This window comes from Branchiostoma floridae, chromosome 18 (assembly GCF_000003815.2).
Source record: "Branchiostoma floridae strain S238N-H82 chromosome 18, Bfl_VNyyK, whole genome shotgun sequence".
NCBI classification, from domain to species: Eukaryota; Metazoa; Chordata; class Leptocardii; order Amphioxiformes; family Branchiostomatidae; genus Branchiostoma; species Branchiostoma floridae.
In genome coordinates this window covers 10,586,323-10,601,017 of record NC_049996.1, presented here as the reverse complement: position 1 = coordinate 10,601,017, position 14,695 = coordinate 10,586,323, and the positions used below count along the sequence as shown (strand labels likewise).

General features: G+C 38.5%; 1 protein-coding gene and 1 long non-coding RNA gene across 2 annotated transcripts; both read left to right on the top strand.

The window, feature by feature from the left end:
• The first annotated feature begins 326 nt into the window (after nucleotides 1-326).
• Nucleotides 327-4,205, top strand: LOC118405854. The gene is made up of 4 exons (XR_004829948.1): nucleotides 327-1,067; nucleotides 2,408-2,434; nucleotides 3,210-3,362; nucleotides 3,606-4,205. It is a non-coding gene; the product is annotated as an uncharacterized LOC118405854 (long non-coding RNA).
• A 3,129-nt stretch (nucleotides 4,206-7,334) lies between these two features.
• On the top strand, nucleotides 7,335-10,955 carry LOC118405907 (protein CfxQ homolog). Its single transcript, XM_035805736.1, has 5 exons — nucleotides 7,335-7,614; nucleotides 7,885-7,932; nucleotides 8,379-8,423; nucleotides 8,971-9,153; nucleotides 9,817-10,955. The coding sequence occupies exons 1-5, from the start codon at nucleotides 7,485-7,487 to the stop codon at nucleotides 10,437-10,439; spliced, it is 1,029 nt and encodes a 342-aa protein (XP_035661629.1). The 5' UTR covers nucleotides 7,335-7,484; the 3' UTR covers nucleotides 10,440-10,955.
• The last annotated feature ends 3,740 nt before the right edge of the window (nucleotides 10,956-14,695 follow it).

The window sequence follows — 14,695 nt, the reverse complement described above, 5'->3', positions numbered from 1 at the left end:
CTCGATACAAAAGAGACGACACACGAGACAGTGGTGACAACACACGCGGTAACAACTATATTATGAAAACATTTTTTACTAACATCTGTCTGCTCAAGAGAGTCATTTGTTTTATCCAGATATTTAGGAAAGATACATTTATCTGTTCTTGATTAAGAGGACATCTAGGAATGTCATCCTGTTTTAACACCACACCACAACTGGGGCATAACATTTTACACAGCAGTTTGTCAGAAGAAAAAGCAACATGTAACCTTATGTTGGGCGTCGGGTGTACAAAACACTCTAAATGTGTGTATGCTATTGTCTAGGAAAACGTCCAATCAATCATCTCAAGTATGCCTTAAATATCTATCAGTGATTAGTAAAACAATCTTAGAACAAATAAGATTATCTCAAGATACATTTATGCTTCAGATCTACCATCACAAAACTGAGTTGTCACAAATTGCAAATCAAATCAGGAAGACATGACCACACTCCTCTTGAGCAAAAAGTCTGTCAATTTTGTAGTTTAAGTAGGTTATGTAGGAGACAATGAAAGTAGATTTTACTGTAGATTGTCTAGAACGTAAAGTGTAAGCATTTTTCTATATTCTATATGCCTTAAGTAAATTTCTCGACTTCAGATACTTCAATAGCAAAGAGAAATTTGTATTCCTTTTTATTATATACAGTCATACAAACCAACTCTAACCAATCATACAGCTAGCTACATTTATCATGCAGCAATTACCAAGTTGCGAGAGGAAGTAAATGTACTAGTCAAAGAGTAGATTAGGCATGTATATGTACATGTAAATGTATATGATTGTTACCATTGTTACTATACTATTTTGCCATGTGACCTGTACCAAGCTGCAAGGTCTTCATTCATTCATTTAGGTCAGTTCAAATGTTACCCAGCCAACACTTAGCACAACTGGTTACATTTTTGGCTTTTCAGGAATTATGTCATAAATATACAAGTTCATGCATATCAAAAGCAAATTCATGTAACTAACTTCTTGGCATAATCTTTTCAGATGATGATGATTATTTCCTGAATCTTGGAACATTCTCGACAGGTAAGTTACATTATACAATGTATCACAGGCATGTTTTATCAAACACTTCTAATTACTATTCAATGTATTGTATTACAATTGCAACAATATCACATGTGACCTGCGGCAACAACTGGCTTCCTGTATAGCTACATAAAGGCAAACAAATACATGTACATGTACGGATATGAAGGGTATTGTCTTTAAGTTTTCAAAATCCAAATATTTCAATTTTGAAAACTTACCTATCGAGAATATTCCAAGATTTAAAGTGGCAGCTAGATGTGCCTTGTGTTGAACAAACTTCAATAGATCACAACACAGCATTTACATTAATTGCACACTGCTCACAGTAAACAACATGCCTCAGCTCAATCATTAACCTGGATATAACCAGACCCCAGTCTGATCTCAAAAATATCTATCTCAGGAATATCTATCATGTGATAGATATTTTTGGGATCTGGTTGGGGTCTGCATGCTATGCAGTTATACCCAAACACACCTAGACATTATATAATGAACCGATCCCGAAGCCCGTTCGATCATGTTCTATTTCGAACACCTCCGTCAAAAACAGCGCTTGTCGGACAGAACTGGCCGCCGCCGCTATTAAGCTGATAATAGCGACTGACTTAGGTTTAGCTTTTTTGAGCCATGAAATCTTCCCAGAACGAACCGGAAAAAAAAGTGCTGCCTTTTTTGTTGAGGGTTACATCCACTGGGTACAGCCATTTAAGGATTGGGGTAATACAGGTGTGGTAAGGGCGTTATAACTTTAGCCAAAGTGGCAGCGGGAGGCACTGCATAGCATCACCTTGTTGGTAAGCAAAAGTGCCCAGTTTCTGACATGCGGTCCATGCACGTGAAAACCAGGGTACATATATCTGTGACAGGGTTTCTACTGCATTTGTTGCATGCATAACAGTTGCATGCATACTCATGACAAAAACGAAATTGAGAGAAAAAGCAGTTCGGGCACTCGTGGAGAAGAAGCTTGTACTAAACGCCAGGTAACAGGACCCTTCTACAAAGTCTGCTAGTGCAGAGTCCCGTGTGTTATACATACTCTGCTCTACACGTGCATTCAACCCATCAACAATATAATGCTATGCAGTGGCTCTGCCTCCCAAAACAACTACACTAGGTGGATGTAGTCTTCAACAAAGAATAGCATTGCAATTTTTCTTCGGCCATTTCTATCCCACTGGGGCTGTTTTTGACGGAGGTGTTCGAAATAGAACAGGGGGTTCTATCTGGTTCTATTTGTTCGATATGGCATTCGATCGGGATCGGTCCATTACGTAAAGCCCAAATCCAGCAGTTCCTATGAAGTAAAAAATACATTAATTTCGTTCCAGGAGCAGCACCAACTGACCTGTTTAAAGGTATGTACGTGTAAGCTAGGCAGCAACAGCAAATTCACTGTATAAAATTGGAAAGCTTTCTCAAAAGTTTACTTTAATTTTACTTGACGTCTACAAAGTTTACAAGAGAGGCTTCAGGACAGTGGTTATGCGAGAGTCTTGTTTTTCTTAAATTTACTGTAAGTGAAGAGATGTTTCCCCATTGACCCTCACGTGTCCCATCTTAGTGTCAGAACGTTCCAAAGACTGTACACTCGGATGGAATTATACAGGGTACAAACTGTTGATACAGACAATGTCTTAAGCAACTTTCTTTCTGTCAGACTGTGAAAAGATTCTTCCTGAACTCTTCTCACCATGCCAACAATTTTTCATACTCCTTGCATGAATCACAACATTATATGATAAACGTGACAAACAGCTTATAACTCCCAGCACATCATTATCAGGATGACATATTCATGTTTCACAACTCTGTATCTGTTAAAACCACCCTTTATAGTCTCATTAGATAACCGCGTATATACTAAAATTTGTATTTTAAACTACGCTAGCCTTGTTATTGTAGGTGTTAGTAAGTTTACCTTGAAGTTCTTTATTCATCTCCGAATGTAATGTTATTACACCAATTCGGCCATGAGGCTGCAAGATGTATAACAATTTTGACAAGCTGACAAATAAACCATTATATATAGATAGATTAGATAATAAAGAAGATGGAGAAGACATGCAGTGTCTGATCTCAGCATCTTGTGAAAGCAAATCATCCCATATTTATGTGTATTATACACTACAGGAAAATCCACGAAGCCCAGCATGGCACTAGCCAGAAAACACAGTGATGCTCTGGGCACTCTGTTCAATTACAGACCCACGGCCAAGTCTGCTGCATCATCATCCGGGCGTGCAAGTGCAAGCGTAAGCAAACCAGGGCACCTCAAGCCTAAATGTAAGTTACCGGATGATCTAATGTATGTTGAATTTAAATGTTTGCACAAGACTAATGGTCAGTGCTTTCTGTACTTAATGAACAATTGAATCTTTGAAATCTATTCAATCCAAGTTTATGCATATCCCGTTTTGGATTTATGTCGCAGAGACTCTGATCAGGATCTCTACCAGCAAAATCCCTATTTCTACCAGATCAGAGTCTCTACCCTGACATATATACTCTGATTCTTATCTTCCACAGCACCACTGAGTAAAACAGGACCAATTCTCCGGATGCTGCTGAAGGTGGTGGTGCTGCCAGTGACGGCCATGCGTTCCCAACCTGGGGCACCATTCACGTTTGTGGAATTTGTATCGGATTGCGACCCAATTGACCAGATCAACCAGGAGATCACCAGCTGCAGAGAGATTAGGTAATTTGCTGACCCATGTCATTTAGTTACTGTAACTGGGCCGCCCCAAGATGACCCCTGTCCTAAGGTGCCCGGATTTTTTGCCGATCATATTATGCATAAGTACGCCGTGTTTGTTGCCACTGACTATGATGATTAGAAAGGTAAATAAACCAAGTCCAAACAGCTTTTTTTTCTATCAAAAAAATGTTTACACATATTCACTTCCCTTTTTTTTGAAGACAGAATTTTCACAATAATGTTGATAGCGTCGAATCACTGCAGTCACCTGTTACTGGGTATTATCCAATTGATTGATAATTAAATTGTGAGGAACCATTTATTTGACACATTAAACAGGTGGCAATTCATTATAGATCAGTCAACAAAAATCCACATACACTTTCATGGCTCGAAATACCACATGTATATGCAGGTTAGTGCAGGTAAATTTGTAGCTGTGCAAGTATTTCTGGTGTCTACCTGCACTGGTCCATGTACTGGGTTATATACATTATTAGCTCAGCATTGACTGTTACCACCTACTTGTATAAAGTATAAAATAAAGAAAATAGCAATGGGCCTTGAACAATTTTAGTATGATCCAGACTTCCTAAATTCAGAGTGGTGCAGGTAAAATTTGTCTGGTGCAGGTAAGTTTCAATGTTGCAGGTATGCAGAACAAAATTATTTCAAGGCCTGACTTGATCCCTGGTATAAATTATGTACTAGGGGTGGGTACCGGTACAGAAAATTCAGGTCCGGTTCAGGTTCATAGGATCAGGTCCGGACCTGAACCTGGACCTGATCTAGTATGTGAAAACTTGTGAATGGACTATACTCAAAACAATGGTCCATTTCGCTACAAAGAAAACTGTTTTGTGGAGTATTCGACTACGGTAACCACTGGCATTTTAAAATCCTACAAGGCTAACTGCCTCTGTACGATTGACCGTAGAAATGACTCCAGACTCTACTCTACTTTGCTTTTGTAGTTTATCTCAACCGGTAAGCCACAAAACATGTGAATGTCTGATAATAAAATCTGTTTATTTTCCAATAAGTCCAACATCCGGCCCATCAAATTTTTTCAGGTCCGTTTTTTTGACCGGTCCAATACGAAAAAACGTTTTTGTACCGGTACGGATCCACCCCTACATTGTACCTATTATACATTGTGGTACCAAAAACAATCAGAAATACCTGCACAACTCCAATTTTACCTGCATTAAGCTATTTAATTAACCCAGTACATGGACATTTTAATCTGCAGGTTAGGTGCAGGTAGACATCAGAAATACCTGCACAGCTCCAGTTGTACCTGCATTAAGCTACTGAATTAACCCAGTACATGGACATTTTAATCTGCTAAGGTTAGATGCAGGTAGACAACAGAAATACATGAACCTGCAGAGCTGACCCTTACATGCGCTTAAATGCGTTACATAATATCATGCAGGTGGCATCTTCAGTCAAACTGACCATACAAAAGATAATTACTGTAAGACTAATAATTCTTGTTTGCATTTCCCATTTGTCCAGGCACAACGTTACACTGCTACCGAAAGCCTCCTGGAAAATTGCACGAAGGGTCGGAAAGGGGGAGGCTTGTCATCTAGAGAGGTGTGGGATAGAGAAGCTGTCTGGGTTCGACACCTTCAGGCAATTTCTGAAGGACAAGAGGGAGGTCTATTGCCTAGGTACGCTCACAGAATGTAGCTTCCATAACTACACACAGTCACTTAACTTTAATCAGCAGTGCTTCTTTTCCTTAGTTTACAGTTATTTTATATTTATTAGTAAGTTAAAATTGCCATTGAACAACACATCATCCATGTGGTTTGTTTTAATCTCCCTTGGATATATCAGAGTATTTAGATTAAAATCTTGTTCTGTTTGCCCAATAGCTGCTGCTGAGCCTGAGCCTGAGCCAGATGATGACGCCAATGAGGAATTGCTTGAATCACCCCCCAATGATTTGACCTATCATGGATCCCCCCGGAGAGGGGCACAAACATCAACACCCAAACACGGTATGTACATCTTCTAATATGCAGTGTATATGGGACAACGACATTGTGTATGCTCTGGAGACATTGTTTATACATTTATAAATTTAAAAAAAAATGTCCTACGTATTCAACAGTTATTTTGAGTTAGTCCGGTTTCAAGATTAAAGCAATTCTTGGCCACCATATTGGATCGTACTTGCTTGCATTTGAGGCCGAAAAACACTTAGTACACAAGTTTTATAAGTTGACAATGATACAATTGCGATATGCTATAATCTATGAACCAGCAGCTTTCAAAGTTTTATTGCCCTGTCGTCTATGGAGCCGAGGAAGGTATCGAGAACTTCCCCATGCAGACTCCTAGCATGGGCCATCCAACATGGCGGCCAAGAATCGCTTCGGTCTTGAAACCGGCGGACTAACTCGAAATAACTCGTGAATATGTAGGAGTTGTTGCTTTTTTTTACATTCATAAATAATGTATAAACATTGTCTCCAGTGTCCCATATACACTGCTTATTAGAGTCGTTTGTTGTGTTTAGGCAGACCGGTGTTAAAATAAATGATATTTGTTGAAGATGTGTCTCTCTCTCAAGATTGCACCCAGCACATGCAGGGTTCTACTTCCCTTTCTAAGTAGTAGCTAAGTCTCCAAATGTTATACTGTTATACAGATTGAGTTCTCTCAAGATACAGGGGTATTTCCCTTTCCATTATTCTCGCTTATGTACATGACACTTAAGTTAAAAGCAATAACTTTGTTTACAGACCTTCCATAGAATGCAACCGGCCTTTGAATATACAGTAATCTGTGTTTCATTTGTTTTAGTGGATGATTCTGGTAAGGAGGCCAGCACTGATGACGATGAAAAAGGTAATTAAAAATAAATACCATTTCATCTATGGGAGTTAAAGGGTACAACATAAACACCTATGACTGGAAACCAAAAACAACAGCAATATGGTCCTGAGAGTGTACTGCACCATGGCACAAAAATCCAGGTTTGCATCAAGCACACCAAACATAAAGAAAGGCTGCAGAGACATTAAGGCACAATCTAGACAAAGTTTTTCCCGATATCAGTGAACCGACAACCTCTCGCCGACAGCTTTTTTTCAGCATCTAGATGGAATTGCAATATCGCCATAAAGATTTCTCACGGAAGGTCCGAAGCATTCGCCCGATAGCTTAGCAGCGATATCGTCAGTTCCATCTTGACGCTAAAAAAAGCTGTCGGCGACAAGCTATCGGCTAGCAGATATCGGGAAAAACTGTGTCTAGATCGTGCCTAAGCTTCCCGTACACTGGGCAAGGGAATTTCCCCCAGGAGACTCAATATGGCTACATGGCCGAGGCCCGAGGCTCATGCTGAGTTTGTAACAACCGAACAATTTTTTCCTCTATTGCTTTCCTGAACAGAAATGCAGTGTCTCAGAAATCTCCCGTCTTAATTTTTACTCATCTTTATTCTTTTTTTACCATCCCTACATCTGCAAATGCCTACTTACAGCCTACCTACAACATTTTTAGAATAGAACTGATAGAAGTTTATGACATAGTTTCTATCTTCAGTATGTTTAGCAGATTAAATGTGTGTGCATCCATACAATTTTCTTCCTGAGACCCTACATTGCTATCTGGCAAAAAAGAGGAGAATAATCCAGAGAGTATTGCTTCCACATGTGAAGTTTTGAGACCTGTGTAAATTCTGTTTGATGTGTAATGCATATCTTTCTATAATTTCACAAGACACCACACCAACATATGAGTTTCGGCCCAGAAAACATCGTCCTGGGGAGAGCCTGCCAGAAATGCGGAGGCAAAGGGAGTCCTCTGAATCGAAAGGTCAGTTGGTACTTTATTTGTCATATATATATAAATACATGTATACACAACAATAGAACATAATTGTGGTTACAACTTATATGTATTTAGGAGGATATAGTTGTACACACCTTTTGTTAAGGACAGGTTCTGTACTTTCTATTCCTGTCCTAGCTTTAAAGCAATTTTTTTCATGTATACTTTTATAATCTGGCGCATACCAACATGACTCCTGCGCTGATGTGGACACAAAGTCGCGTGTGATTAGACTAATGATTTGTTTTATTCCAGACACTGAAAAGACGCCTGAAAAGGCAGCTGCAGGCAAATCCAGCCAAGGTAAATGTATTGACTGCTTCTTTTGAGTTGTGGTAGTTTCATCTCCACAAACTGAGTTGTCAGAATCACCCAGCCTGTAGTGAAGACAGTATCTTTTGGGTGAATATCCAGTTTGGCCCACATAATATGATGGTCCTCCCACATTGAGTGCAAATCTGCGACAGTGCACATATTCAAGGAAATTTCCCCTTTATGTCTAAGATGTTGCAATACAGTCTATTGTGGGTACATTAAGAAGGCGAAAAATGAAAATAATGTCATGTCTATTTCATGGCATCTGCCATCTTTACCCTTACATTATTCAAATAAGGTAAGGGCAAGATGGCATACACCAATAAACAGACATGACCGCACTGCAGTTTTCACCTTCCTAAAGCACTGTGAATCTTTTATCACAAAATGAAATGCTTTCTTTGAATTAAACAGTCTCTCAATTTCTTCCTTAGCACGCAGTGATGCAGCCACAAGTGCTGACACTACTCCTGTTGAAGGTTAGTATTCTATAGCCCTAAATCAAGATAAAGCAAAATCTACCACTCTGATGATGTTTCAACTTTTTCTTTAACCTTTGTTTATTCATGAAAGCTCAAATTGGCCTGCAGGCCACTTTTCATTGAGGTCATGAGGGAAGAGGCAAGGGTCAGACAGTGTATACTAGTATAACAGAGATACAGTTGCCGTCATTAAAAGTCTTGATGAGTCTTATAAGTCTACATGCACAATCTTACATACATGGTACAAAATACATGATAGCATGAGACAAGTGAATTTTGCTATTTTCTGCAGGGCCATTCACTTCTGGGTTGATGATTTTTATCTGCTTAGGTCAGAATACCGACTGTTAATGATTAGTCAGTTTACAAAGTACATTTTATAGATTGCAATTATTAACCAGTCATCAATCCCTCGGTGGAACTAGTTGTGAACAGCCAAGTTGGATTACTTACGAGAAATGTTACTGTTTGTAATTCTGCTGTAAATTATAATAGAGGAGCAACTACAAGCACCTTACCACAACATTCCCCTTTATCCTGTCAGATCTCTTGCGATCCATGGAGAAGTTTGTGGGCCTGAAAGATCTCAAAGTATACCTTGAGGACTTTGCCAAATCCATCTTCATGCAAAGACTAGTGAAGAACGAGGTCGACACCGGGGGTATGCACATGGTGTTTTCGGGAAATCCGGGAACTGGAAAAACAACTGTTGCCACAGCGCTGACAGGTAATATTTACTTCTTTGAAATACATTGTTCCAGTTGTTGCTACCTGGCTGAATTTAGAACCCGTTGAGACATGGAGGATGTCTGGCAGTTTCAAGTCAGAGAGAAGCAACTGGCTGCTTTTATAGCACACCTGGACAACAAAGACTCGTATTTGAAGGAATTTTGCGACAGAGCCGGGGTAATCCCTGGGTGCTATCACCAAGCATAGTACAGGTGTACGTGTATGAGCATCTTCTATGGATAGTTTTAAAGAACACTTGCAAGTTGCAGCTAGATGTGCAAAGGTTAGGTGTGACAGCCCATTCACTGTAATGCTGCCGTGCCGAGTGCCTGTGAAGCTGGTGTTTTATCGTGAAGGGCAGTTATACTGGCTATAAAGATACATACATATTATACTGTTAAGATACCAGTGCAAACCATTATGCCATCCCTAACTCCAAAACAGAAGTGTTAGTACATGTATATACAAATCTGAAAATGTTTGGAAATTAACCTAAATATGAACAGTCTGAGTGTTTTTACATAATTTGACAGCTTTGCAACTATGTCTGCACTGAATCTTTCTAGACAAGAGGATGCTTGTTGTAATGGGATTCTGTATTATATCAGCAGTCAAGAATAGTTGTTTATGTGCAATTTTCCTCCTTTGTTTCGACTTACAGGTTTCCTCTACAAGATCGGGATAGTATCGAAAGAACAGCCTGTGGTCGTCCAGAGGGGCGACCTGACCTCGAAGTGGGTGGGGCATACGTCGGAAAAGACCAGGAAAAAAGTCCAAGCCAGCAAGGGTGGTGTGATGCTGGTGGACGAAGCCTACCGGTTGGCACAGGCCGACTCCTCATCAAAGGATGTGGGCAAGGAGGCGCTTGAGGAAATCATGAGTTTTATGGAAGGTGGTGATCCCATCATGATTTTCGCAGGCTATCCCGCGGAGATGGCTTCATTGCTGGATGTCAATCCAGGACTGAAGTCACGGATAGCCTACAACTTTGATTTCCCTGACTTCAATGTAAAGGAGCTGGCAGACATCATGAGGATGGAAGTGGAAAACAAAGGCCTGCGTTTAACCAGCCAGGCAAACCAGGACCTGGCAACCACAGTAGAAAACAGTTCCACAGAACCACAGAGATCAAAGATGAATGGCAGACTGGCCCGCCAGGTTGTCAAAGAGGCAGAGAGACATATGTACGCTCGCTGCTACCCCAATGACATCCAGGGATGCGGGCTTATCACTCAGGAAGACTTGGAATACTCCTTCCAAAGGTTCCTGAGTGGTAGGCCATAAGCCATTACTTGGTTGTCAATGGAGTAGCACTGCTTCTATGAGAACGCCCCAAATTCCTAACATTTTGGTATCATTTTTTTTGGCTTAGTCTCCCTACCATTGAAGTCAGGTGAACTAAATTTTCACATTTTATTTCATAGCTGCATTAGCGTAATATACAGTGAAATTTGTCCTTTCCCAAATTTAACCGAACCAGCAACTTTTTGCAACATTAAATCATGATGGGGTCACCAAAAACATTTGTCAATCATTCTTAGTTGATTATTAGTTGATCAGTTAGTATGTATAATTTATTATTACTTTCATTTCATCAATTGTACATAGTGGATCAATCATGTTTAGTTGATCCATACTTTTTTAATCAAACAGGAATAGTGAATTGTTGCCATTTCATTTAAATCAATCAGGTGTAATAACTACTTTTTAATGTGATCAATCAGGTCTACTTATACATGTACCAAAAATGCTTTTTCTTGTTTATCTTGTTTGGCTTCCTCACAGAAAATTTATCTTCCAGGAAGAAAATTATTCTGTCTCCAAGAACTGTTAGAAAAATGTGCTTGTCCATGGGGCAAGCAAATTTTTTCTTGTTAAGTTTTTGAGAAAATTTGAGATTTGTTTTCTTGTATTTCTCAAAATGCCTTTTCTTGTTTATCTTGTTTTGCTTCCTCGCAGAAAATTTATCTTCCTGGAAGAAAAAAAATTCTTGTATTTCTTAAGAGTTGAATCTGGTTAGAAAAAAAAAAGAATTTCTAGAATTTTTTTTCTTGCATTGTAAGAAAAAATAATAAGAGTTTGCTTAAATGTCTAAAAAAAAAATTGTACTTTCTCGTTTTGCTTGCATCTTTTTCTACATTTTCTTCCTGCAAGAACATTTTTCTTCATACAAGAATTGTCCCTGGGGTAAGCAAAATAAGAAAAAATCATTTTTGGCAGTGATTGCTACCTTTTCATTTGATCAATCAACCACAACTGCTGGTATGTCAGCCTTGTGTTGTAGACTGGTTTTCTTATGGGCCAATGTTGGTAGACACTAGAAATTCCTGCACTTAATGGTATAGGCAGGTGGAATTTAGAGCCCTAGTTTTACTTCAATTGACATCTCAGGAATCACATGGCCAGCAAATTATGTCTTAAGATTGGAGTAAGATGATGTCTTAGGATTGAAGTAAGTTATTTTTTGTTGAACAAAGTATTGATGTACACTTATCACAGGATTCTTGATGTTCATCACTCGAACACACGATGTTTAAAAATGTTGACTAACTGTGGTGGAATTTTACATCAGCTGAAATTATCTTCCAAGCAGTTTTTTTGAGTGTTGGCTAATTGAGTTGGTATGCAAGTGCCTGCATTCACCAATATTCATGTTATCAAAGACATGAGAAAGTGTAAATGGCCTGGCTATGTAGGGTTAGGTCTCCCCTTTTTATGTTGGTACTGGTGTTTTCACTATAATTATATTATATATAATAGAGCAATACTTATAGAAGTCACCTTGTTTTCATAGCAATACTTATAGAAGTCACCTTGTTTTCATACTGATAAAATGTTATCAGGTAGTACGTTTGGCACATGTATGAGGCTACCTCGTAAACCTGTCCATTGAATCCCTCTGCAGCCTCTGTATCTTTCTCTTGTCAAAGTATAGAAGAAATATACTGTATTAGAGACGCTTCCTAATCAAACATCGCAGGAACCAGAATGTTGTTGTCCTGTTGCCAGTTAACTGTATTCAGTACATGATGCCATTAAGAAATTAAACCAATGCAAGATGTGTTATAAAAAGAAAGGTAACCATTTACATATTGCAAAGCTGATGTCTTGTATCTGTGGCGTCAGATACCAGATTTGATGTAAGGAACAACAGTACACTACCTCGGAAGAAATTACATTTGTTTGCCATTATGAAGTGTGTCGGTCTGTTTGTGTTTGAGTGTCTGTGACTCGACAAACCCTTTCCTTCAAAACATCATTTTTGGATAAACGGGTACTTGTAGAAGTGACACTAGCCAGGTAGCCATGACTGCAGTTATAGTTAGGCTACTAAGTAGTTGTAAAAGTGGCACCAATATGGAAGCCAGGAGTACATTGTTGCCATATTCAGTCTTGATAAGTGATGCCACTGTCTACTACACTAGTGTCACCTTTACTACACTAGATCACGTCTTGAATACAGGAAGGAATGCCTAGTTGGCTGTGACACCATGTTGCGTCGACTCAATCCTTGTTTTTTAACAATGTTTATTGCATATATATGTGGAAAACTTAGCCATCTTGTTTTCTTTTACTCTATCTCACTATTTTTTCAATCTGCAGAGGTCAACCATAAGATTTACTTGCTATGGCCAAAATGAGTATATAATATTTTCAAAATAACCCTGCTTGGGGGTCAAAACATTCACCACTTTTGCCTTATGTCAACTCCATTCTGCCACATTAACATCATAGCGTCCAAAACCTTAGCCTGACTAAAGTCGCTCTCCTAGCTGCCAGCCCTTCAGTAAGTTACTGCCACCGAGGGTAGATGGTCATTAATCCCAGCCAGGGAAGGATTGTGTATAAACACAGGCTATCAAAACCAAAGATACAAAAACTAGGAAGTAAAATATAAACTGAGATAAATGGATTGATTGCTAAAGTCTTTAATATGATATTCCAGACATACCTACATCAGAAGACATAACCTTTAAACAGTTTGTCATCAAAGTTCAAAGTGTCACCGAGCACTTGCAGCAAGTTTTGATTATACACAATGGATGGAAAATAAATTACCAGGTGCAAAGATGAGCTACTGTACAGATATTGTTTGTGTACTGCCAAAACATGTCAAAGCAAGAAATAGATAATAGAATTATGTGGCAACTGAAATTTTACAAGCTAGTAGGCATGATATATCTATATAGATGATATTTATAAATAGATATAAAATATATCAATTTGAGAGACTTCAAAATTGAAAGAAATGACACAATTGACATACAATAAAGTTTGGTAGACTAATTGAAACACCTTCCCAATACACAACATTTGCAAATGGTGGTAAAGTGGTACACAACAGCAAATTTGTACCAGAGTATAATAACAAGAATCACACACCACCTGTATAATATAAAAATATAATATAACATAATGACAGCAAACACCATCATACAAACTTTAAGGTACTTAGGGAAAGCAGCTCATCAAAACATCTTGAATCTTTCGGGGCATGTGTATTCATTTGAAAAGTAAAATGTCAGGCTTCCAGTATGATTGATGGCTTCAATATCCATTACTCAGAAGAAAAAACAGGTGAAATTTAACAATGACCTGACCTTATATCAAGCAGTGTTTCGACTTTATGTATGTTTAGTGTTATTACACATATCAGCCTTATGACTTGTTGGTCACTAGACTACACCCATGTCACCTTTCTGGGGTGAACTTTTCCAGGCTCAATGACAAATGAAAAAAACTGTTTGGGTACGTCCTGGTACAATTATAATGAAAGTATAGTTACCCAAAGAGAGTAAAAGATCTGTGGAAGCTTAAATGTAGCTATATCTGGAAGATAGTCTTGTGGGAACATTGCAAAATAGCAATTTTGTTCCTTACAGTTATAACTTCTAAAATTAAATGGCAGCAGTACAATAACATCTACATGTATATAAAAACTGCAGGATCTTAACACAAGAGTCAACAAGGTACCCTGAGACTATGGCACTCAGGGAGTGACCTGTCAAAAACTTGTTTGGAATTCATCTGGTAGTAAGGACATAATAATGATAGTATACATAATAATAGTAACATACATAACAATAGTATACACTAATCCATACAAATTTGGTTGGAATGTTCAGAAAGTTCACAGAGAACACTGAGAGCAAGCATTGATTTATGATAATTAGACCAGAAAAAGTAATTTCGGACAGTTTCCTGACAATTATGACCTCATACCTCTGATATATTTAGTGCTTTTTGTAAATGTTATGCAAATGACTTATACATGATGGAAATACATCGCTCCTTCTAGTTATCCTCTTTGGAATGTCTTGGCAAAAATGCCCCTGCAGTTCCAACATCTAGTTATCCTCTTTGGAATGTCTTGGCAAAAATGCCCCTGCAGTTCCAAAATCAAATGTTAGGGGGCTCAAACCTGCCATTTAAATGTCAAGACCATGTTATGTCTGGGACAAGAGATACATTGAAAAAACTGCTATGATAGAATATTTCTATTAATTATGCAAATGTACTCCCATTTTGCAATGTGTGCA

Excerpts from the sequence above, each read along its gene's own strand:
- LOC118405907 (XM_035805736.1), top strand. The coding sequence starts at position 7,485 with ATGTGTAATGCATATCTTTCTATAATTTCACAAGACACCACACCAACA. Across the intron at positions 7,615-7,884 it reads GGAGTCCTCTGAATCGAAAG|ACACTGAAAAGACGCCTGAA; the intron begins GTCAGTTGGTAC and ends GTTTTATTCCAG. Across the intron at positions 9,154-9,816 it reads TGTTGCCACAGCGCTGACAG|GTTTCCTCTACAAGATCGGG; the intron begins GTAATATTTACT and ends TTCGACTTACAG.